This window comes from Neomonachus schauinslandi, chromosome 9, assembly GCF_002201575.2.
Source record: "Neomonachus schauinslandi chromosome 9, ASM220157v2, whole genome shotgun sequence".
Lineage (NCBI taxonomy): Eukaryota > Metazoa > Chordata > Mammalia > Carnivora > Phocidae > Neomonachus > Neomonachus schauinslandi.
Window position 1 is genome coordinate 113,720,002 of NC_058411.1, and position 25,778 is coordinate 113,745,779.

A 25,778-nucleotide genomic window follows, 5' to 3' on the forward strand; every position below is an offset into this window, starting at 1 on the left:
TCATACTCTTCATCAGTAAGTTACTTTGAGAATAATGTGTTGCTTTCTTTTTTACACTCCTCCAATAAACGAGCACTTAAAATCAACCAGTAGGTGAGGAGAACCCAAAACAGAAAGGAAAGAGTAACATACTGCAAGTGAATAGTGTAATCACATTGAAAATAAGGGTGAGGATGAGAAGAACTAATTTAAGTAATTTTGGAAAACAAAATCCAGTACTTTGGATACTATAAGGCTAAAGATAACTATATAGAAATGTTGTAATCTTGTTAATAAATGCTGTGGGTGAGCAATTCTGAAACTACTTTATGTATGTAGTAGAATTGAACAGATAAGTAAATATATTTTAGGTAATGAGAACCAGGTTTCTGACTGGCAGAGAAAGAAATTACGAATAAGGGAAAGGCTAAAATGAACCCTGTGTATAGGATTGAAATCAGAGGATCAGACCTGTTGCTGTGTAAGTGGTGGTGCTGAAATGTGTACAAAGCAGTATTTGTGCTTCTTAGGGCACATTTTCAAACCTTGGTTTGTATTTATTCTTGAAATAATTTGTTTATGTTTAAAATTGTAAGACCAGTCTTTTCAGAAATAAAAAGATCTGTGACTTACTTTCTTTTCTCTGTTTAACTACTTAGTTTTAAGTGTTTAAGTCTTAAATTAGTTTTAAGTGTTTCCTTTGTGAGAAAATGTGAGAAATAATGAGTTTGTCAGCCAAATATATTTTATATGTTGACTAATTAATATATATTCTTTTTTCTGTATATAGGCGTCATTCCAGCGCTCCAATAGTCATGACAAAGTAAGGAGAATAGTTGCAGAGGAGGGTCGTACAGCAAGAAACCTGATAGCTTGGAGTGTTCCTTTAGAAAGCAAAGATGATGATGGTATGTATTTTTAAAATGTTTCATTTTTGTTGTAAATTAGGAGAGTATATTTAGTCTTAAACAGTAGATAGACTGAAAACTCTTTACAATTTGAACTGTTGGGCAAATTAGCATACGTTAAATAAGAAATAACTTTATTGCTTTTTTAAAAAAGATTTTATTCATTTATTTATTAGAAGGAGCATGCACAAGTGGGGAGGGACAGAGGGAGAGGGAGAGCAAGAATCTCAAGTAGACCCTGTGCGAGGGGGAGGAGCAAGATGGCGGAGGGGTAGGAGACCTAAATTTTGTCTGGTCCCAGGAATTCAGCTAGTTATCAAACCATTCAGAACACCTACAAACTCAACAGGAGATCGAAGAAAATAGCAGCAGTTCTATGAACAGAAAAGTGACCACTTTCTGGAAGTGTATATTTTTCTGGGGTCGTTGTTACCCTTTTAGCATTTTGTTCTCTCATTCATCTGTTCTCCTATGGACAAAATGATAAGACGGAAAAACTCACCTCAAAAAAAAGACCAAGAGGCAGTACCGACTGCCAGGGACCTAATCAATACAGACATTAGTAAGATGTAAGAACTAGAATTCAGAATGATGATTATAAAGATACTAGTTGGGCTTGAAAAAAGCATAGAAGATACTAGAGAATCCCTTTCTGGAGAAATAAAGAACTAAAATCTAACCAAGTCGAAATCAAAAAGGCTATTAATGAGGTACAATAAAAAATGGAGGCTCTAACTGTTAGGATAAATGAGGCAGAAAAGAGAGTTAGTGATATAGAAGACCAAATGATGGAGAATAAAGAAGCTGAGAAAAAGAGATAAACAACTACTGGATCACAAGGGGAGAATTTGAGAGATAAGTGATACCATAAAGTGAAACAACATGAGAATAATTGGGATCCCAGAAGGAGGAGAGGGGCAGAAGGTATATTGGAGCAAATTATAGCAGAGAACTTCCCTCATTAGGGGAAGGAAACAAGCATCAAAATCCAGGAGGCACAGAGAATCCCCCTCAAAATCAATAAAAATAGGTCAACACCCTGACATCTAATAGTAAAATTCCCAAGTCTCATAGACAAAGAGAAAATCCTGAAAGCAGCTGGGGAGAAGAGATATGTAACCTACAATGTAGAAACATTAGATTGGCACAGACCTATCCACAGAGACCTGGCAGGCCAGAAAGGACTGGCATGATATATTCAGAGCACTAAATGAGAAAAATATGAGCCAAGAATACTATATCCAGCTAGGCTGTCATTGGAAATAGAAGGAGAGATAAAAAGCTTCCAGGACAAACAAAAACTGAAAGAATTTGCAAACACGAAACCAGCCCTACAAGAAATATTGAAAGGGGTCCTCTAAGCAAAGAGAGAGCCTAAAAGTAACGTAGACCAGAAAGGAACAGAGACAATATACAGTAGCAGTCACCTTACAGGCAATACAATGGCAGTAAATTCCTATCTTTCAGTAGTTACCCTGAATGTAAATGGGCTAAATGCCCCAATCAAAAGACACAGGGTATCAGATTGGATTAAAAAAACAAAATCAAGTAGACCCCGTGCTGAGCTTAAAGCCCCATACGGGGCTCAATCTCATGACCCCGAGATCATGACCTGAACTGAAATCAAGAGTTGGATGATCAACTGACTGAGCCACCCAGGCGCCCATTTATTGCCTTTTTTTCTTAGCTGATATACAAATGGTTTCATGAAAGTGTTAGTTTTGCAGTTTCACATAGGAATGAAGGTAGGTTTGTTATGATTGGGAAATTAGTTTTCTTTTTTAAGTTAGAGGAGATTGAGATTTTTTTTTTATTAAATTCTTATAAAAAATAAACAGGTTTTTAAAAAATTTACTATATTCACCACAGTTACAATTTAATGTGATGTTTTAGAAAAGAAGAGTATATTTCTTTAGTTGTTATTATTTGAACTAGAAAAAATACATTTTTAGTCCTTTCACTTTCATGGGTAGGATCATTGTGAGCACTGCCTAAATCCTGGGGATCTAGAAGATTGGATAGGGATGTAGAAAACAGGAGTTTGGGGTGTGCCAAAGGGGATCTCACTTTGAAATTTTCTCGGGGTTTATAGAATATTCCTCATCTTGGGTTTCTGCAATATCTTTTCATGCTTACGTTCAGTTATAGATTTTTGGAGGGATTCTACAGAAATTATGCCGTACCCTTTTCAGTGGGTCAGAGAAGGCACATGATAGTGGTTTACTTTTGTTGCTAGTGATGCCAACATTAATCACCTGGTTAAGGTGGTATCTCCTGAGTTTCCGCACTGTAAAGTAACTATTGACTTTGTAATTAATAAGTAATTTGGGGTAAGGTAGTTTGAGACTATGTAAATGTCCTGTTTCTCTTGAAACAGTCTACTCACTACTTTCAGCTTTTGTTGATAATTCTTAGCTGAATAAGTTACTACTCTGGTAGTTGTAAAATGGTGATTTGCTAACCCCAGTGTTCCTTCTTTATTTATTAGCTGACATTCTAATGAAAGAGAGAGCTTTCCCTTTTTCCTTTTGTAGTTATATGTGTAAGTTTTTATTTAATTTGTATGGAGTCATGGTTTCTTATTTCATGAGTTCCAATTTATCTATTTTGATGCTTAGTTGTTTTAGATCAGTGGGAGACCTGTTAAGCTGGCTCCTGTTTCCTTTTGACATACTCTTTGAGGACACCCTTACTCAGGGGGATGTTTGAAGCTATATAGGAGTTCATCCATGTTTTATTCTTTGAGATTTACTTTACGTTTACGTATTTTTTATATTTTATTTTTTATACTTTGTTATTTAAAAATTTTATTTTATTTTAGTTTTCTACATTTGTATCTCTGATCCATTTGTATTTTATTCTTATATGTAGTGTGAAGTATGGATCTAATTTTATTTTTTTCCATATGAATAACAAGTTGCTCTGCCATCACTTACTGTAAAGTCTACCTTTGCCCCATTTTTTTGAGATGTCACTGTATTGTAAATTAAATTTCCATATGTACTTACATTCTATCTCACTGAGCTGTTCATCTAATTCATGTGTGAAGGCTACATTGTTTAAATTCTAGAGGCATTATAGTATATTAAAATATCTGCTTGGACCAGTACTTCCTCGGTAGCTTTTCTTTGTCAGTCTTCCTAAGATATTTTTTTTAAAAAGATTTTATTTATGTACTTGAGAGAGAGAGAGATAGCAAGAGAGAGCATAAGCAGGAGAGAAGGAGAAGCAGGCTCCCTGCTGAGCAAGGAGCCCAATGCAGGGATGCAGGACTCAATCCCAGGACCCTGGGATCATGACCTGAGCCGAAGGCAGACGCTTAACCGACTGAGCCACCCAGGCACCCCTTCCTAGATATTTTTAAGGAGCAGTTACTTTGAATCAAAAACTACCAAATAGAGGGAGAAATTAAATTTATCTTTTTAAATTTAGCTCTGTACTAGCTAAAATTTTCATAAAGAAGCTTACTGTTACATTAACTTTTTTGATAAAAAATATATATCAACATTATTTACTACAAAAGTAATAACAAACATAAAAATGTCTTATGGTTGCTATGTATGATTCATATTATTTTATGAAATTTCATTTTCCCATTTTCCATGGATTATTCAGAACACAAAATAATCTGAGATTTATTAAAGTTGCTTCTATTCAAGGAAGGAAAGAAAATACAATAATGAATCCCATATCTGTATGTAACCTGATTTTTCATATAAGTGCATAAAAAATTGACCAGTACAGTTGTTTTTTTTTTTTTTAAGATTTTATTTATTTATTTGACAGAGAGAGACACAGCTTGAGAGGGAACACAAGCAGGGGGTGTGGGAGAGGGAGAAGTAGGCTTCCCGCAGAGCAGGGAGCCCAATGTGGGGCTCGATTCCAGGACCCTGGCATCATGACCTGAGCCGAAGGCAGACGCTTAATGACTGAGCCATCCAGGCTCCCCTGGCCAGTACAATTTTAAAGCTTCATTCATGCTTGTTGCAAAATAATAGAACTGTGAGACCAGAGAATTAGAACTTTTGACTATCTAAATAATGATGACAAAAGAAGAATGTCAATTTCATAATTTAAAAAAAAATTTTTTTTATTCTTATGTCTTATGTCTTTTGTTTTTTGGGAGATTTTTGATGACTGCTTCAATTTCCTTAGTGTTTATAGGTCTGTTCAGGTTTTCTATTTCTTCCTGGTTCAGTTTTGGTAGTTGATACATCTCTAGGAATGCATCCATTTCTTCCAGGTTATCTAATTTGCTGGCATGGAGTTGCTCATAATATGTTCTTATACTTGTTTGTATTTCTTCGGTGTTGGTTGTGATCTCTCCTCTTTCATTCATGATTTTGTTGATTTGGGTCATTTCTCTTTTCTTTTTGCTAAGTCTGGCCAGGGGTTTATCAATCTTGTTAATTCTTCCAAAGAACCAGCTCCTAGTTTCGTTGATCTGTTCTACTGTTCTTTTGGTTTCTCTTTCATTGATTTCTGCTCTGATCTTTATTATTTCTCTTCTCCTGCTGGGTTTAGGCTTTATTTGCTGTTCTTTCTCCAGCTCCTTTAGGTGGAGGGTTAGGTTGTGTACTTGAGACCTTTCTTGTTTCTTGAGAAAGGCTTGTATTGCTATATACGTTCCTCTTAGGACTGCCTTTGCTGCATCCCAAAGATTTTGAACAGTTGTGTTTTCATTTTCATTGGTTTCCATGTATTTTTTTAATTCTTCTTTAATTTCCTGGTTGACCCATTCATTCTCAGTAGGATGCTCTTTAGGCTCCGTGTATTTGAGTTCTTTCCGACTTTTCTCTTGTGATTGAGTTCTAGTTTCAAAGCATTGTGGTCTGAAAATAGGCAGGGAATGATCCCAATCTTTTGGTACTGGTTGAGACCTGATTTATGACCTAGGATGTGATCTATTCTGGAGAGTGTTCCATGGGCACTAGAGAAGAATGTGTATTCCGTTGCTTTGGGGTGGAATGTTCTGAATATGTCTGTGAATTCCATTTGGTCCAGTGTGTCATTTAAAGTCTTTATTCCCTTGTTGATCTTTTGCTTAGACGATCTGTCCATTTCAGTGAGGGGGGTGTTAAAGTCCCCCACTATTATTGTATTGTTGTCAGTGTGTTTCTTTGCTTTTGTTATTAATTGCCTTATATAATTGGCTGCTCCTTTGTTAGGGGCATAGATACTTATAATTGTTAGATCTTCTTGTTGGATAGACCCTTTAAGTAGGATATAGTGTCCTTCCTCATCTCTTATTACAGTCTTCGGTTTAAAATCGAATTTGTCTGATATAAGGATTGCCACCCCAGCTTTCTTTTGGTGTCCATTAGCATGGTAAATGGTTTTCCACCCCCTCACTTTCAATCTGGGGGTGTCTTTGGGTCTAAAATGAGTCTCTTGCAGACAGCATATCGATGGGTCTTGTTTTTTAATCCAATCTGATAGCCTGTGTCTTTTGATTGGGGCATTTAGCCCATTTACATTCAGAGTAACTATTGAAAGATAGGAATTTAGTGCCATTGTATTGTCTGTAAGGTGACTGTTACTGTATATTGTCTGTGTTCCTTTCTGGTCTATGTTGCTTTTAGGGTCTCTCTTTGCTTAGAGGACCCCTTTCAAGATTTCCTGTAGGGCTGGTTTCGTGTTTGCAAATTCCTGTAGTTTTTGTTTGTCCTGGAAGCTTTTTATCTCTCCTTCAATTTTCAATGACAGCCTAGCTGGATATAGTATTCTTGGCTGCATATTTTTCTCATTTAGTGCTCTGAATATATCCTGCCAGTCCTTTCTGGCCTGCCAGGTCTCTGTGGATAGGTCCGTTGCCAATCTAATGTTTCTACCATTGTAGGTTACATATCTCTTCTCCCGAGCTGCTTTCAGGATTTTCTCTTTGTCTATGAGACTCATAAGTTTTACTATTAGATGTCGGGGTGTTGACCTATTTTTATTGATTTTGAGAGGGGTTCTCTGTGCCTCCTGGATTTTGATGCCTTTTTCCTTCCCCAAATTAGGGAAGTTCTCTGCTATAATTTGCTCCATTATACCTTCTGCCCCTCTCTCTCTTTCTTCTTCTTCTGGGATCCCAATTATTCTAATGTTGTTTCGTCTTATGGTATCGCTTATCTCTCGAATTCTGCCCTCGTGATCCAGTAGTTGTTTATCTCTCTTTTTCCCAGCTTCTTTATTTTCCATCATTTGGTCTTCTATATCACTGATTCTCTCTTCTGCCTCATTTATCCTAGCAGTTAGTGCCCCCGTATTTGATTGCACCTCATTAATAGCCTTTTTGATTTCAACTTGGTTAGATTTTAGTTCTTTTACTTCTCCAGAAAGGGTTTCTCTAATAACTTCCATGCTTTTCTCAAGCCCAGCTAGTATCTTTAAAGTAATGATTCTGAACTCTCGATCTGACATCGTACTAATGTCCGTATTGAGTAGGTCCCTGGCAGTCGGTACTACCTCTTGTTCTTTTTGTTGAGGTGATTTTTTCCGTCTTGTCATTTTGTGCAGAGAATAGATTAATGAGAGAACAAAATGCTAGCAGAGTAACAATGTCCCCAGAAAAGATACTCTAAACAAATCAGAAAGGACCTGAAGCAGTGGGAAAAGAAAGGGAAAGAGAGGAAAAAGAAAAAAAAGAAAAAGAAAATGATATAGATAAAAACAAAAACAGAGCAAAACAAAACAACAACAACAAAAAACCAGAATGTGATCAGATATGATCAGGCTGGTATATAGATCAGTGCCACACACTAGATTTGGGGTGTATTTTGGTTTGTTAGAAGAAAGTGCCTCCCAAAATTTGAAAGAAAGAAAAACTTATATGTGTATAAAAATAAGGGTTGATATGATGAAGGGATGGAATATGACTGTGAAGATGGAAAGTATAAAAAGTTTTATAAAAGGAATTGATAAGAAGTTGTTTGAAAAAAGAAAGAATAGGATTTAAAACAAGAAAAAAAGAAAAAAAAAGGGAGAGAATGTGATCAGGCAGGGGAGTAGAAAAAAACCGTATACTAGAGATTTAGGGTATATTTTGATCTGTTAGAAGAAACTATCTCAAAATTTTAAAGAGAGAACAACTTCTATATATATGCCAAAAATGTGGGTAACTACTATGAAGGGATAGAATAGGACTCTAAAAATGAAAAATAAAAATGTTTTTTTAAAAAAGGGATTGATAACATGTTGGTTGAGAAAGGGAAAAAGAAAAATTCAAAAAAAAAAAAAAGGCAGTTAAAAAAAAATTAACTTTGGGGCGCCTGGGTGGCTCAGTTGGTTAAGCGACTGCCTTCGGCTCAGGTCATGATCCTGGAGTCCCGGGATCGAGTCCCGCATCGGGCTCCCTGCTCAGTGGGGAGTCTGCTTCTCCCTCTGACCCTCCCCCCTCTCATGTGCTCTCTCTCATTCTCTCTCTCTCTCAAATAAATAAATAAAATCTTTAAAAAAAAAAAATTAACTTTGAAAGACTAAAGAATCATGGTAAAAAAGCCATGAATTCTATGTGTAGTATTCCCCTAGCGCTTGAGTTCTGCCGTTCTCATTGATCGGTAAACTTGGTCTTGGCTGGCTATTCTTGCTGATCTTCTGGGGGAGGGGCCTGTTGCCGTGGTTCTCAAATGTCTTTGCCGGAGGCGGAATTGCCCCCCCCTTGCCCCCTCCCGGTTAAGTAATCTGCTTGGGTTTGCTCTCGGGAACTTTTGTTCCCTGCAAGCTTTCCGTACAGCTTTGGAGGCGGAGAGTGAAAATGGCGGCCTCCCAATCTCTGCCCCAGAGGAGCCGAGAACTCGGGGCCCCGCTCCTCAGTGAGCCCCCAGAGAAAGGCAGTCAGTCACTCCTGGCTCCCTGGTCTCCAGCCGCACTCCGTGCTCACCCGGCCTGTGACCGCGCGTTTCTGTCTCTGGCACCCGACCCCGGGTGGAGTCTCCAAACCCAGCAGATCCCTGCGGTGCGCTCCCGCGCCGCTCCTCCTGGGGGAGGAAGGGGAGTCTCCCCGGATCTGCCGATTGTTGGGTCCCTGCTGGAGGAGCAGTGGCCCAACTGTGCCGCGGATCAGGGTTTATGGCAACCCCGAGCTGAGAGCCCGCGCCTGGGCTCCGCCTCTGCATCCGGCTTCCCTGCTCCGTTACCTGGGAGCTCTGCCGCACTCAGGCACCCCCCGGTCTTTCTGTGACCCCGAGGGTCCTGAGACCACACTGTCCCGCGAGAGTTCCACCCCCCGCTTAGCCACCGGAGTGACGTCCCTCAGCGGAGCAGACTTTTAAAAGTTCCCATTTTGTGCTCTGCAGCTCTATCACTTGCCAGAAGTGGCTGACGGAGGCCCCTCCCCCGCCGTCTATCCTCCCGAATATCGCCTCGGATTCACTTCTCCGCACGTTCTACCTTCCAGAAAGTGGTGTCTTTTCTGTTCAGAGAGTTGTTGCTCTTCTTTTCTTCGATCTCCTGTTGAGTTTGTAGGTGTTCAGAATGGTTTGATCCCTATCCAGCTGAATTCCTGAGAGGAGATGAAATCCAGGTCTCCTACTCCTCCGCCATCTTGCTCCGCCCCCCTCTCATAATTTTTTGATAAGGTTTATTTTATATTGTTAAAACTTTGCCAATAATAGGGAAATCTTTATTTTGCTTTTTTTCAAAAATAGCAGCTCGTTCTTATTTATAGCTATAATATGTACTCAGATATTTCTGAGACTCATCCTTCAATTTTTAAAAGTTGTCTTCTGCTGTTTTATTTCTGTTTTCTCTGGTACTTGTTCTAAGCTGGTTATTCTGCTGGATATTCTAAAAAGCCTGCTTGTACATTGTTCTCTATAATCAAAGGATGAATAAAGGGCTGTGTAGTTGAGTGAGAGTTCTGCTTTCCTCCCTGGTAGAACAGTTGAGGGAGGGCCACTATGTGTGGATAAACTGTTAGTAGGTGTTATGGCTCACTTCATTTGTACTGCTTCAGAGGTCCTGGCCCAAAATTATTTTGCTGAAAGGGAAATTATTCTGTTGTACATTATAGATAGAATTTTATTCCTATTTTGAATTGCTCTCAAAAATAGAGTGATTATAAAACAGTAGTTAGTATCTTATAAAAAAGAACAAGTGAGAAAGCTGTATCTGATGGCAAAAATACAAAGAACTGAAAACTTTTTTCAAATCAAACTGTGAATTTCATAAATCAGATAAATTTGTCAAAACAAAATGCTGAGGTCTTAAATGGTAAAAAATGTATTCTTGATTTTATTATTAAAATTTGAATTCAAAGAAGTATTTTCCAGACCTGGTTATAAGTTGAGGAGCACCAACTAACTTGGCCTTGTTTTTAAATTGTCAGAATATCTGACTTATTTAAGAAGTTGATTTATTCCTGTTCTGAGAAGGCCATTCAATAAAATCAGTCCCTGAGACCGTGGAAGTTTGTTTTTTATTTTATCTGTAGTTCATATTGACCACGTATAGATTGTACTGTTCTGTGATCTCTGGAAGGAGATTATGTGTTAGTATGCACAAATGATTTGTATAGTTCTATTTTGTACTACCCATTTGTTGACCTTTATATTTGTCTGTCTATTCTTGCCTTGAAGGGAAATCCAAATGTCAAACTGGTGGAAAATCAAAGAGGACAATTCAAGGAGCTCATAAAAATACTAAACAGGTACAGCATATACAACTTTCTGCTTAATTGACTTTTAATTTCAGTGAGAAAATGTAATTTTTCAGGATTTGAATATTGTATAATTTTGTCTTCATGTAAAAATTCAGTGTAGCATTCTTTAGTTAACAAATGTGTATATAGTACTGTGTGCCTAGCTAGTACTAAATACTTTACAAATATTAATTTATTTGCCTCTTGGAACAGTCCCTTCAGTGTAGGCATTGTTATTATCTTCATCTAAAAATGAGGAAACAGGTTATATAACTTGAGGATATAACCTCTCCTCATTATAAAAATGAGGAGAGGTTATATAACTTGCTAGTGAGTGACACAGTGAAGATTTGAACCCAGGTCATCAATTTCTTGTTTATGCTCTTAACCCTTCTGCTACACATCCCATATTTGTGAATTTTTTTATGATTTTCTTTCTTTTTATAGTATGTCTTTAGGTTGTAGAATAGTAAAAGTATTATCTCTAAAAATTTTCAAATTGCTTCATTAAAATTTTAGAGAACACAAGCCTATATTAAAAGTGGTTTTTAGCTTTTTAATTCATAGTTACTTTCTCTGAGCTTTTCATATATATTATTTTGGTTTGATGTTATTAAATATACCAATATGACTATGCAAACCCAAAACTTCACATAAGGAAAACATTAATTGCTAATCAAAATGTCATTGTGAGTTCATAAAATAATCCCTGACTTCTCACAATGGCATCAATGATAAAAAAAAATTTAATTAAAAAGATAAAAAATTTTCAAAAATAGGATAACCATCTCTGTAGATCAGAAATAAACACACTGACAGGTAAGTGGAGTTAGGGAGACAAACTTAATGGACAAGTCTTATGGGATAAAGGAGGCTAAAGTACCCTGATTATCATGGGGAAACAAATCCAGGCACATGGTATAAAATTTTGGGCTTATGCAGGGTTTTGTACTAGGAACAAAAAAGCTAGTCTGCCTGGTGTTATGCCCTGTGAATTGATGTCTGAAGCAGTAAAAGGAAGTGGGCCATGGTTTATGACTGGATCTGCTAGTATTCTTGACGGGTGAGAGTTTTTAGTCCCTAATAAAAGACTTGCGGAAGTGGGACCATAGTGGGCTAGGTGATGGTCACCATAACAGTAGGACACATGGAGTGAGGGTGAGCAAAGTGAAGACCTAAAATACAAGAAATTCAAATTCAAAGTAAAATATCGAAGCACACAAGGAAAATAATGTTACAAAATATAGATGACATATTCTATGAGTGAGAGAATTTACTCCTGAGGTAATGAAAAAAGGGCATTTTCCTGAAGAAGACTTTCAAATAAATTTCCTAATTTCCTCAAAGGAAAGAATAAGTATAAAGAAGAAAGAAATTCTGACGTAAAACAGATGGATATTAATTTTGAATATTTATAGATAAAAGTGAACCAATTAGAAAACTTATAATGAAAGTATTGTCAGTGAAATTAAAAAACCCATAATTAATGGAATAAATGTACTGGACAAAGAGAAAATTTGTGATTTGGAAGACACTACTGAGGAGAATTTAAAACATATTGCAGAGAACTAACGAGATGGAAAATAAGAAAGACTTTAAGATTGAGAAATTCATATATATGCTTTTTAGGACTTTTAAAAGTAGAGTGTAAATAATGGTGGGCATTGACTATTTGAAGAAATAATGTTGAAAAATTTTCTCACTTGAGTTTTGAAGAGCTTCAGAGCAAGACTGTGGGGCTGAGCAGGGTAAATAAAAATAGATTTATATACCTAGCTACATTCTAGAGAGTCTGAAGAATGTTAAGATTAAGGGAAAAAATCTATAAAAATACCAGGATGTAAACAAAACCACAGAGGAATGACAGGTTAATAGCCTTGTTTTGAAGCAATATATTTGAAGTTATAAGACAAAATTACTTCTTAAAAAAAATGCTTTCTTAATTTTATTTATTTAAGAGAGACAGAGAGCACAGAGGGAGAGGGAGAAGCAGACTCCCCGCTGAGCAGGGAGCCTGATGCGGGGCTCGATCCCAGGACCTTGAGCTCATGACCTGAGCTGAAGGCAGACACTTAACTGACTGAGCTACCCAGGCGCTCAGACAAAATTACTTTTAACTCATAATTTTATGCCCAGCCAAGTGCAAGAATGAAATAAAGCTATTTTTAGTTATTTTAGACAAAAACTAAGTGTTTGCCACCCACCAACCCTTAATGAAGGAACTACTAAAGATGAACTTCAAGAAAAAGTAACGTGGAGGAAGGAACTTGTTAAAAAGGTATCTGTAGCACGTGATATGATGAGCACTGGGTGTTATACGCAACTGATGAATTACTGAACACTACATCTGAAACTAATGATGTACTATATGTTGGCTAATTGAATTTAAATTAAAAAGGTATCTGTAAAATGTGTAAATCTCATTACCTATTGATGGTTTGAAAAAAACCTCACACAATTAGATTTAGAGAAGTGGAACTATAGTTTTAGACAATATTAACATGAAGGCTGGATTGTAGGGAGTTTGGAAGGGAGTTAGAGTGATAAAATCCTTGTCTTATTTAGGAAGAAGTTTTTGTTAGGAAAATATGAATGTAAGTATGTATGATAAAAATATAAGGCTATCAGCTAAAAGCAGCCATGATTTCCAAATAGAGGAATATTATCAAATTGTATCCCACAATATTTGAAAAGAATGATATACCATGGGGGCGCCTGGGTGGCTCAGTCAGTTAAGCGGCTGCCTTCGGCTCAGGTCATGATCCCAGGGTCCTGGGATCGAGCCCCACATCAGGCTCCCTGCTCCACAGGAAGCCTGCTTCTCCCTCTGCCACTCCCCCTGCTTGTGTTCCCTCTCTCGCTGTGTCTCTCTCTGTCAAATAAATAAAATCTTAAAAAAAAAAAAAAAAAAGAATGATATACCATGACCATGTATATAAATTTAATTTTACGTAACTTATCCATGAGCTGTGCTTTTTGCCTTATCTAGGAAGCCTCTCCTATCTCAGGATTATAAAGATATCTTTCTAGATAGTTTTAAATTTTTGTTTTCATGTTTGGTCTTCAGTCCATCAACAGACTAAAAGAAAAATCACATTATCACTTCAAGAGGTGCAGTAAAAGCATTTGACAAAACTTGACACCCATTTATAATAAAAATTTTCAATAAACTAGAAATAGAGGGAAACTTCCTCAACTTGATTTAAAAAATCTACAAAAATCCCTACAACTAATGTGATACTTAATGGTGAGAAACTGGAAGCTTTCCCCCAAGATCAGTTATAAGGCAAAGATGCCCCTATCACCACTGTTTTTCAACATTGTAATGGAAGTTCTAGCTAATGCAAAGACAAGAAAATGAAGGAGGGGGAAGAAATAAAACTGTCTTTTTCCACAGATGATACGATTATATAAGAAATCTGAAAGAATCAACAAAAAAAAACTCTCCTGGAACTAATAATCTGTTATAGCAGGTTGCAGGGTACAAGATTAATACACAGAAGTCAGTGGCTTTCCTATATACCAGTGATGAACAAGGGGAACTTAAAATTAAAAACACAATGCCATTTACATTACCACTCCCTCAAATTAAATACCTAGGTATGAATCTAACAATGTATGTGCAAAGATCTATATGAGAAAATCTATAAAACTCTGATGAAAGAAATCAGAGAACTAAGTAAATGGAAAGGCATTCCATGTTCATGTAGGAAAAGTGAATATTGTCAAGATGTCCTTTCTTCCCAGTTTGATGTGTAGATTCAATACACTTCTCGTGAATTATTGTATAGATATTGACAAACTGATTCTAAACTGTATGGGGAAGCAAAAGACCCAGAATAGCCAATGAAATATTGAAGAAGAACAAAGTTGGAGGACTGACGCTAGCCAACTTTTAGACTTACTGTAAAGCTATAGTAATGAAGGCAGTGTGGTATTGCCAAAACAATAAATAGATGATGGAAGAGAATAAAAAGCCTAGAAATAGACCCACATAAGTAATCAGCTACTCTTTGACAGAGGAGCAAAGGCGATACAATGGAGCAAAGGTAATTTTTTTCAACAAATTGTGCTGGAACAATTGGACGCCCATACATACACACAAAAAAAGAATTTAGATACCTTGTGAAGGGTTTATACCCTTCACAAAATTAAACTCAAAGAGGGATCATAGACCTAAATGTGAAAGCAAAAACTATGACATTTCTGATGATAACATAGAAAACCTAAATGACCAAAAAAAACCAAAAAAAATCAAACAAACAAAAAAGAAAACCTAAATGACCTTGGGTATGGTGATGACTTTTTAGATATAATACCAAAGTTTGATCCATGAAGAAATCATTGGTAAGCTAGATTTCATTAAAATTAAAAACTCTGCTCTGCAAAAGACAATGTCAAAAGAATGAGAAGACAGGCCACAGACTAGGAGAAAATATTTGCAAAAGACATACCTGATAAGGGACTGTTATCCAAAATATACAAAGAACTCTTAAAATTGAACAATAAGATACAGTGTTACATTAGTTTCAGGTGTACTATATAGTGATTCAACACTGTATGTTAACTGTACTAGAATTAAAATAATAATAAAAAAACCTCAACAATAAGAAAACAAGCAACCTGATTAAAAAACAGGCCAAAGTTCTTAACAGACACCTTACCAGAGAGGATATACAGATGGCAAATAAGCATATGAAAAGATGCTCTATATCACATGGCATCAGAGAAATGCAGATTAAAGTAACAATGAGATATTACTACATATCCATTAGAATGGCCAAAATTGGGAATACTAACACCACCAAATGGTGGTAAGGATGTGAAGCCACAGGGTCTCTCATTCATTGCCTGTGGGAATGCACAATGGTACAGCCACTTGGCAGTTTATAAATTGCCAGTTTATAGAGTCATATAAAACTAAACATACTCTTGCCATATAATCCAGCAGTCATGCTCCTTGGTATTTACACAAAGGAGTTGAAAACTTATATCCTCACAAAAACCTGCACATGGATATTTATGGCAGCTTTATTCACAATTGTCAAAACTTGGAAGCAACCAAGATGTCCTTCAGTAGGTGAGTGGATACATAAACTGTAGTACATCCAGACAATGGACTGTTATTCAGTGCTAAAAAGAAATGAGCTATTGGGGCACCTGGGTGGCTCAGTCATTAAGCGTCTGCCTTCAGTTCAGGTCATGGTCTTGGGGTGCTAGGATCGAGCCCCGCCTCAGGCTTCCTGTTCAGCGGGAAGCCTGCTTCTCCCTCTCCCACTCCCCCTGCTTGTGTTCCCTCTCTTGCTATGTCTCTATCTGTCAAATAAATAAATAAAATCTTTAAAAAAAAAAAGAGCTATCAAGCTATAAAAAGACATGGAGGAACCTTAAATGTATTATACTAAGTGAAAAAAGCCAACCTCAAAAGGCTACATACTGTTTCTAACTATACGGCATTCTGGAAAGGCAAAACTATGGAGACAGTAGAAAGGTCACTGGTTGCCAGATGTTCGGGGGTAGGGATAGGGAGGAGAGAATAGGCAGAGCACAGAAGATTCTTAGTACAATGACAATACTATGTATAATACCATGATGATGGATACGTGTCATTATACATTTGTCCAAACCCATAAAATGAACAACACCAAGAGTAAACTGTAAGGTAAACTGTGAACTTTGGATGATTATGATGTGTCAGTGTTGGTACATCAAGAAAGTATGTGTTCAATTTTATGTGCCCATGCATTTTTCTGCAAATAGGTTCATAAGCATTGTTAGATTCTCAAGGGAGTCAGTGAGTCCTTCTGACAGAGATGAGTTAGAAATCTCAGTTTCTTCCTTCTTCTTTCCCTTTACTTTTTCTTTTTCTCTCAAAAGTCATTGAAAAAAACAATATAACATCATGGAATTCAGTTGTGTCTAACTTTTCCCACAAATTTAGATTGCTTTTTCTTCTTGAGTATCTTGGAAGTAGTAGTAAGCTGTAGTAATGGGATAATTACCTGATTTTTAATCTTGGCTTTATCACTTAGTGTGAGACCTTGGGTTCATTAATTAATTTAGCTAAACTTCAGTTTTGTCTTCTGTAAAATGGAGATAATAATGTTACCTATGATACAAAATTGCTTCAAAGATTAAATGAAGTATAACTGTATGGAAAGCACTTAGCACAGTGCCTGGCACCTGGCAAATGTGCCATGAATGTTAGATGCTGCTGCGATTACTGTTATCACTGCTATTATTTTTATCAGTGGTAGGTAAGAGCCCTATACTTTGGAACTCTATACTGACTTAACCTCTACAATTTTATTTGCCTGTTCTTTCACAAATTTGGCAATTTTGCCATTAGTTTATTCACATTTTTTTCTATGAGCGTATTTCTTCTCCTCTTTATCTTTCCCACTATAATCATACCTAACATTATTTAGGTACTAATTGTATGCTTGGTGCTATGTGAAATGCTTTATGAACATGGGAGCAGAAGTTGAAAGACTAGGTTCTGGTCCTAGTTCCATCACTCAACCTTTTGACTTGCTAAGAAATTCAATCTTTCTGAACCTCAGTTTTATCATCTACAAATGGGAATAATAATATTTGTTCTGTCTTTAGTTGTTGTAATGATTAAATGAGATAATGTATTCAAAATTCCTTCATAAAATATAAATATGCATGCAAGTATAAAGTGTTACCATTTTGGCAAAGTTAAATATCAAATTTGTGTAGCACATTGCCTTTCAGATGGAATTATGTAACTGTAGTTTTTGTCTTATTGGCATCTTTCTTTGTAAAAGCTTCGCATAGAGCAATCACAAAGAATAGAAACATTTTAACCTGGAAGCAGTGGTGCCTATTTTACATTGTAAGAAAGGATGGTAAAATATTTGATGCATGATAAGGTACATACATAAAGGGGTGAAAATGAGTGAAAGTACTTTTGAGAATTCCATAAGACCTGAGTCTGAATTCACAGGAATTTACTAGCCCTTTGCTGATTGATGTAGAAAAACTTCATGAAGGAGGTATAATTTGGGAAACTTCTCAAGTTAATTTTAACTTTGGATGGTGTCTAGGAAGAGTAATGAGGTAGTCTGGAATATCTGGTCAAGTGCTGGCGGCACAGGCCTGAGGCAGTATAATGGTAAGCCGGCAGTGTTACTGTAGAGCTGTAATGGGAAGGTGGTCTCCTGTGGCTAGATGATCTTTGACAAGTGAGTTATTAGCCTCGGAGCCTGTTTCCTAAACTGTAAAGTGGAGCTAATAATACATATTTTAAAGATTGTGTGAAGGAGATTAGAAGATTATGTGAAGTTGATTTATGATCTGTAATCCTGTATAAATTGCTAATAGTTGTCACAGTTATCAGGAGAGTGGACAGAATTAAGCTTTACTTCAGGATAGATGCTATTTGAATGGGATTTTGAATTTGGTTAATCCAAGGAGGGGATATTTGCCATAATAATAAAATGATTTACACTAGGGCTGGAAAGAACTTGGAGAGCAATTGAGGCAAAGGTTTTATGGATTGTTAACATTATTTTAAATTTTATTGCTTGAGTATTGAGAATTTGGACTTGGACCATGGCTATCCCATAAAATATTTGCTAATTTTCATTTGTGAAATCTGGCAACCCTAGTCTGGATGGAGCACTGTGGAGGGAGGACAAGTAACTCCATCTGAGCCTCTCAAGCGTGTATAGTATCTGTGTGCGTACATGTGTTTTGTCTGCTTCCTTTTTGCTGGTAAAGATTCTATATAAATCAATGATTGGCTATAAAAGATTTATGAAGTTTAGGAATCACTTATATTGAAGGCCAAAGCCTAAAACAAAGCAGGAGGGTATTAGCCTCTATTTCAGATACTCTCCACTCTGGGGCTCTTCTATGAAAAAGAAAAACAAGCAAACAGGAATGATACACACACATACAAAACAACCCAAAGAAACCTGGTATTGTTTGTTGCTCTAACTGTAGTAGAGGTTTAGTATTTATTTATTTTTCGGTTTAAGTAGCCGCAGAGAGATAAGCAACTCTTGTGTACTTCTAGTGAGAAGCTTCAGGTTTGCATTTTGAATTTCAGTCTTTATGTAAACTACATGCTTTTTGGTGGAATGATTCTGTGGTACAGTCTGTAAAACTATAGAATGTAATCTTTATTTTCAAAGTTTGCCTGTGCAACTGAGGAAAGAATGGGTCCTTTAGTGGTCCTTTTTGACTAAGGGTCTGTTCACTGTTGAAGCCATGCTAATCTTCAGTAAGACATGTCTGAAATAAAAAATGACCTTACAAACCTGATGCTTTTTTAAGATGAGAAGCTTTGTTTTGATAAATTCATTGTGATATGAGATAAAAAGAAGAATGTCTCATTTTTAAGTATTTATTTTGAAAAATGTGCTTTATAAAAAAATCTAATCCCTGGCGGCTTTTAAGAAATTTTTTTTTTTATGTTTTGTTTTATTTCACCAGAACGCTGCAGTAGACTGTAAAATAACATCATCTACAACTGGAGATAAACACTTTGATAAAAGTCCCACTAAAACAAGGCATCCTCGGAAAATTGATCTAAGAGCTAGATACTGGGCATTTCTTTTTGACAATCTTCGCCGAGCAGTAGATGAAATCTATGAAACTTGTGAATCAGATCAGAGTGTGGTAGAATGTAAGGTAAGGTTTGCTTTGAGACTTTGTAATCCATTTAAAGCCAAATTCTCCCATTTTTATTACACCTGACCATATCATTTAACATCAGTATGCAATACTGTATTAATAACTGTAGTCACCATGCTGTACAACTTACTCATCTTATAACTGAAAGTTTGTACCCTTTGACCAACATCTGTTTTCCCCACTCCTTGGAACCACTGTTCTACCCTGCTTCTATGAGTGCTTCATGTTTTTTTGGTTGTGATTTTTTGAATCCTCTTGTTTTTTGCATTATTTAATTATGTAATATTCAAGATTTGGTACATAGTCCTGGGCAAGAAATCATAAAAGATGAATATGCACACACACCCCCATGATATGCAAAATTATTTTAAAAAATCTCTCCTATCTGCATTGTCCAGTACTGTAGGTGGCACTAGTGAGATTTTGACATTCTTTGGTTTCATGTTTAATGTCTTTAATTGGACATTGCTCCCTTTCTGCTGAGATACTTATCACTCTTCTAATTCACTGTGGTCAGGGAAAAGTGAGATTGATAGCTAACCATAAACAGTCCTGGGTGGGATTGGGATGTCATTGTAAGGTGTATTTTCTAATTTCAGATAACCTTGTGTTTGTAATAGGATATTAGATACATAGTGCAATCTGTCTCTGAAAATACACTTAAAAAGCCTGGTCTTTTAGAAAATAGAAACTATATACTATATTACTTTATACTGAACAAAATTATTTTGAGAAAAACCAGAGTGATACATCTTCAGAGAAATATTACACAGTTAGCTTGTGTTTGTACAGTGAACAGGACTGAAAACCCTGGCATTCAGTATTTAACTTATGAAATATATGAAGGGTCAAAGAAAAGTTACGTGTTGAAACAGCAGCTGTGTCTCATCTAAAATTTGAAACAGCTAAAATAGGTTTTAGAATAGCCTAAAAATATGATTCATCAGATGCAGATTTCAGAATGAACAGTAACTGAAATCCTCCAAATTTATAGTTTGGTTGTCACAATTAATATTGTTACTATCACCATGTGAAATTTTTTACATTTTAAGAAAGTAAGTTTAAACAAAGTCATAAGCTTGGAGTTTAATGAATCAGCATGTTGTGGTAGAAAACACTACTGACCTTAATTTTAGATTATAGTTTCTTCTATAAAAAAGTGAACATATGGGCCTAGATAATTTCTGAGTTAGCCATACAGATCAGTTAGATCAGAGATTCTTTGATTTTTGTAATTAAAAATAACAAAAGGTTGATTGAAGAAATAAAGTTTGTTTATAAAATGTGTACTTCTTTACAGAAGTGAATTTGACCAGTTGCAATCATGTTTCTGTGATGAGCAGAGACCCTTGTACCTGTCTGAATTTCTGGCTCTCTCATCCATCTACCAAAGCTTTCTTGGTGAAAATTCAGTAATAATAGATTTTTTTTTTTTATGCAAGTTGTAGATCACAAAAATGGAGAACATTTTGACAAAGGGAGAGTAGTAGAGATGTGTTCTTTGTTTTTTGTACTGTTCTGAGATGCTCAAAGGCTATGCCGAGAAATAAAATGAGAGCTTAAAAGTTATTTTATTTTTTTATAAGATTTTTATTTTTAAGTAATCTCTACACCCAACGTTGGGCTCAGACTCACAACACCGAGATCAAGAGTTGCATGCTCTTCCGACTGAGCCAGCCAGGTGCCGCTTAAAGTTATTTTCATACCCAGCTCTGCTTCTTTCTCCACCCAGGACATATAGGTGGTGATATAAAAAGATATAGTTTACCATTTGGTCTAAACATATGCTGGGTATATGATAACTAGAATTCTTTTTTTATTTTTGTCTTGCTCTGTTTTCAGTATAAAAACAGTTATCCCTTATCTCATTTGATTTATCTCTGTGAGATCCAAAACCCAGAGGGTTTTCCTCACTGTCCAGGTAGATTGAACCCTTGTTTTGTGGATGCACTGACAAGATTTATCCCTATTTGTGGTTTTTGTGTTTTAGTCTTGTAACGTCATCACAATTCAGTTGTTTGTCTCATGTGTAAAATGCAGTTAATAACATCTGTATTATGTAATTTACATGCTAAGTATAGCATGATATGGAAAGTATCTTTTTTATTTCAGCTAGGATTATTGACCAGAGCCCTGCTCTATAATCAGAAGAGGCTAAATTTCTAGTTGTGTTTTTTTTGTTTGTTTGTTATTTAGTTTGAACATGTGCCTGTTATGCCTCTTCACTGCATGAATTACTACAAATTGACATTCCAGCAAAACTGTACTCTAACCATCACCACTGCATTTCCCCTTCTCCTTTATAAAGAGTTGCGCTAGAGGATGGGTGAAGGCCTTTTAGAGAGTACCCAGTTAATGAAGTGGTAGCCATCCTCTCACAAAAGTTTGAGGTGGGGTTTGAATTTCTTGTAAAGTTTGTGAGTGTGGCTGCAAGAGTGAGAGACTGGCTTCTTATTCTCTGGCTGGATCTTTGCTGTGCTGACTGATTTTGCTTGCTTTTGGAATGTGTCCATGGAGTTTGCAGGATAGCATGATGGGTACAGATTGTACTTTCTTTTCCTTGTTTCCCATTTTAACCCAGGGGAAACTGGATGTGTGGATCAGGAATATTGGATATAGAAGCTGGTGTATACATCTCCTTTAGAGATTTCATAACACAATAGGCTTGCTGGAGTAGCTCATGGGTAGTATGCCTTGGAAGGAGATGGGATGTGAGTTCTCAGTAATCAGGTAAAGTGGAACTGCAGTGAGTCTTGTGATTTATGTGAAGGAAGAAGTGTGGACATTGGTGAAGATGTTGGAGTCATAGGGGCTTTCTATGGGGGCACTTGATTAGATGAGAATATGCAAAACAGTGGTGGGGGGACAGATACTACTGGGGCAGAGGGAGCCAGGGTGAACCTGAACACTGCTTAGAGAACCACATATGCTACCTGTGCAGAAATCACCATGTACTGCAGAGATCAGTAGAGACCACTGACCTCAGATTGAGTCAGAGAAAGTTTAGGGATATATTTCTGCCTGGCAGCACTTGACTCTCTTGGCAGTCAGCATCACTGGAGAAGGACAGGCTGATGACTGTAGCAGACCCATCACTAATATCTGGTCAACTCTTGTAAGTTGAATATTGCTCTGTTCCCACAGCTGCTACATATGGCAAAAGATAGAAGCTTGTGAATGTAGGAGAGTGAGAAGAAGAGTACAGGGGAAGAAGAAGGGACCCAGTGAGAATAAGCCATGCCCCTCTCCACCACAGGCATCTGCTAAAAGTCATGTAATTCTCACTTGTGCTTAATAGGCGGGTTATCTATAGATAGGATTTTAAAACCTTTGATAATTCAATATAACTGAAAAATTGTAGAATTACCTGAGCATACTCAGCAGGTTCAGTATTCAACTTAGTATTCAACTAAGGTTATAGGGGAAAAACATAAAAGTATTCTTTGTTTATATCTCAGTGAGTTGAAATTTCTCAGTTCAACAAATAAGGATCAAAGTGAGATGTGAGAAAATGTTTTTTGAAAGGTGTGACATGGAGGTCTGAGTCCAAAATGGTGGAGAAGTAGGAGACCTTAGTTTCGTCTGGACCTAGGAATTCAGCTGGATAGCTATTAAATCATTCTGAACACCTGCGAACTCAACCAGAGATCTAAGAAAAGAATAGCTGCAAATCTACAAATAGAAAAGCTACCACTTTCTGGAATAATGACAAGATGGAAAAACTCTCCTCAAAAAAGAGAACAAGAGGCAGTATTGACTGCCAGGGACCTAATCAGTATGGACATAAGTAAGATGTCAGAACTAAAGTTCAGAATAACGATTATAAAGATATTAGCTGAGCTTGGAAAAAGCATAAAAGACAATAGAGAATCCCTTTCTGGAGAAATAAAAGAACTAAAATCTAACCAAGTCGAAATCAAAAAGGCTATTAATGAGGTGCAATAAAAAATGTAGGCTCTAAGTGCTAGGATAAATGAGGCAGAAGAGAGAATTAATGATACAGAAAACTAAATAATGGAGAAAAAAGAAGCAGAGAAAAAGAAAGATAAACAACTACTGGATCACGAGGGGAGAATTCGAGAGATAAGTGATACCATAAAGCAAAACAATATTAGAATAATTGGGATCCCAGAAGAAGAGGAAAGTGGGGGCAGAAGGTATATTGGAGCAAATTATAGTGGAGAACTTCCCTAATCTGGGGAAGGAAATAGGCATTCAAGTCCAGGAGGCACAGAGAAACCCCCTCAAAATCAATAAAAATAGGTCAACACCCTGATGTATAATAGTGAAACTTGAAAATCTCAGAGACAAAGAGAAAATCCTGGGAAAGCAGCTTGGGACAAGAGGTCCGTAAACTACAAGGGTAGAACCATTAGACTGGCAGCAGATCTATCCACAGAGACCTAGCAGGCTGGAAAGTACAGGCATGATATATTCAGGGTGCTAAATAAGAAAAATATGCAGCCAAGAATACTTTATCCAGCTAGCATGTCATTCAAAATGGACAGATTAAAAAAAAAAACTTCCAGGACAAACAGAAACTAAAAGAATATGTGATCACTAAACCAGCCCTACAAGAACTATTAAAGGAGATCCTTTAAGCAAAGAGAGAGCCTAAAAGTAACATAGACCAAAAAGGAACAGAGACAATATGCAGACTGTACAGGTAATAGGCACTAAATTCATATCTTTCAATAATTAACTCTGAATGTAAATGGGCTCAATGCCCCAATCAAAAGACATAGGGTTTCAGATTGGATAAAAAAGCAAGACCCATTGATATGCTGTCTGCAAAAGACTCATTTTAGACCCAAAGACACCTCCATATTGAAAGTGAGGGGGTGGAAAACCATTTATCATGCAATGGACATCAAAAGAAAGCTGGGGTGGCAATCCTTATATCAGACAAATTAGATTTTAAAGATTTTATTTATTTATTTGAGAGAGAGAGAATGAGAGACAGCATGAGAGGGAGGAGGGTTAGAGGGAGAAGCAGACTCCCCGCTGAGCAGGGAGCCCGATGCGGGACTCGGTCCTGGGACTCCAGGATCATGACCCGAGCCGAAGGCAGTCGCTTAACCAACTGAGCCACCCAGGCGCCCTAGACAAATTAGATTTTAAACCAAAGACTAATAAGAGATGAGGAAGGACACTATATTATAATTGAAGGGTTTATCCAACAAGAACATCTAACAATTTTAAATATTTATGTCCCTAACATGGGAACAGTGAATTATATAAACCAATTAATAACAAAATTAAAGAAACACATCAATAATGATACAATAATAGTAGGGGACTTTAATATACCACTCAGTGCAATAGACAGATCATCTGAGCAGACGATCAACAATACACTAACAATGAGACCGAAGAAAGAGAAGTTAAGGAGTTGATAGTTAAAGAGTTGATCCCATTTACAATTTCACCCAAAACCATAAGATACCTAGGAATAAACCTAAGCAGAGAGGCAAAGGATCTGTACTCAGGAAGCTATAGAATACTCATGAAAGAAATTGAGGAAGACACAAAGAAAAGGAAAAATGTTCCATGCTCATGGAAATGGAAGAACAAATATTGTTAAAATGTCTATGCTACCTAGAGCAATCTACACATTCAGTGCAATCCCTATCAAAATACCATCAAGTTTTTTCACAGAGCTGGAAAAAATAATCCTAAAAGACCCCAAATAGCCAAAGGAATGTTGAAAAAGAAAACCAAAGCTGGTGGCATCACAATTCCAGATCAAGCTCTATTACAAAGCTTTATTCATCAAAACAATATGGTACTGGCACAAACACAGAGCATAGATCAGTGAAACAGAATAGAGAACCCAGAAATAGACCCTCAACTCTATGATCAACTAATCTTCAACAAAGTAGGAAAGAATATCCAGTGGAGAAAAGACAGTCTCTTCAACAAATGTTGTTGGGAAAGTTGGGACAGCCACATGCAGAAGAATGAAACTGGACCATTTCCTTACACCATACACAAAAATAGACTCAAAATGGATGAAAGACCTAAATATGAGAGGAATCCATCAAAATCCTAGAGGAGAACACAGGCAGCAACCTCTTTGACCTCGGCTGCAGCAACTCCTTGCTGGACAAGTCTCCAAAGGCAAGGGGAAAAAGGGCAAAAATGAACTATTGGGACTTCATCAAGATAAAACGTTCTTGCACAGCAAAGGAAATAGTCGACAAAACCAAAAGACAACCAACAGAATGGGAGAAGAGATTTGCAAATGACATATCAGATAAAGGGCTACTATCCAAAATCTATAAAGAACTTATCAAACTCCACACCAAAAAAACAAATAATCCAATCAAGAAGTAGGCAGTAGACATGAAGAGACATTTCTCCAAAGAAGACATACGGATGGCCAACAGACACATGAAAAAATGCTCAGCATCACTCGGCATCAGAAAAATCCAAATCAAAACCACAATGAGATACCACCTCACACCAGTCAGAATGGCTAAAATTACCAAGTCAGGAAATAACAGATGTTGGCGAGGATGCAGAGAAAAGAGAACCCTTGTACACTGTTGGTAGGAGTGCAAACTGGTGCAGGCACTCTGGAAAACAGTGTGGAGGTTCCTCAA

The 25,778-nt window shown here is 36.8% G+C and overlaps 1 protein-coding gene across 2 annotated transcripts in view; it reads left to right on the top strand.

Annotated features, from left to right (window-relative positions):
* Window positions 1-25,778, top strand: part of SCAPER (S-phase cyclin A associated protein in the ER) — a 523,695-nt gene that overhangs the window by 15,120 nt on the left and 482,797 nt on the right. Inside the window, exons 3-5 of one of the 2 annotated variants that reach the window (XM_044917799.1) lie at window positions 770-887; window positions 10,448-10,518; window positions 18,973-19,170. In XM_044917799.1, the coding sequence (XP_044773734.1) occupies window positions 770-887; window positions 10,448-10,518; window positions 18,973-19,170 (387 nt within the window). Of the gene's footprint in view, window positions 1-769; window positions 888-10,447; window positions 10,519-18,972; window positions 19,171-25,778 lie in introns of those variants that run through there. The other variant, XM_044917800.1, reaches the window with a different exon arrangement.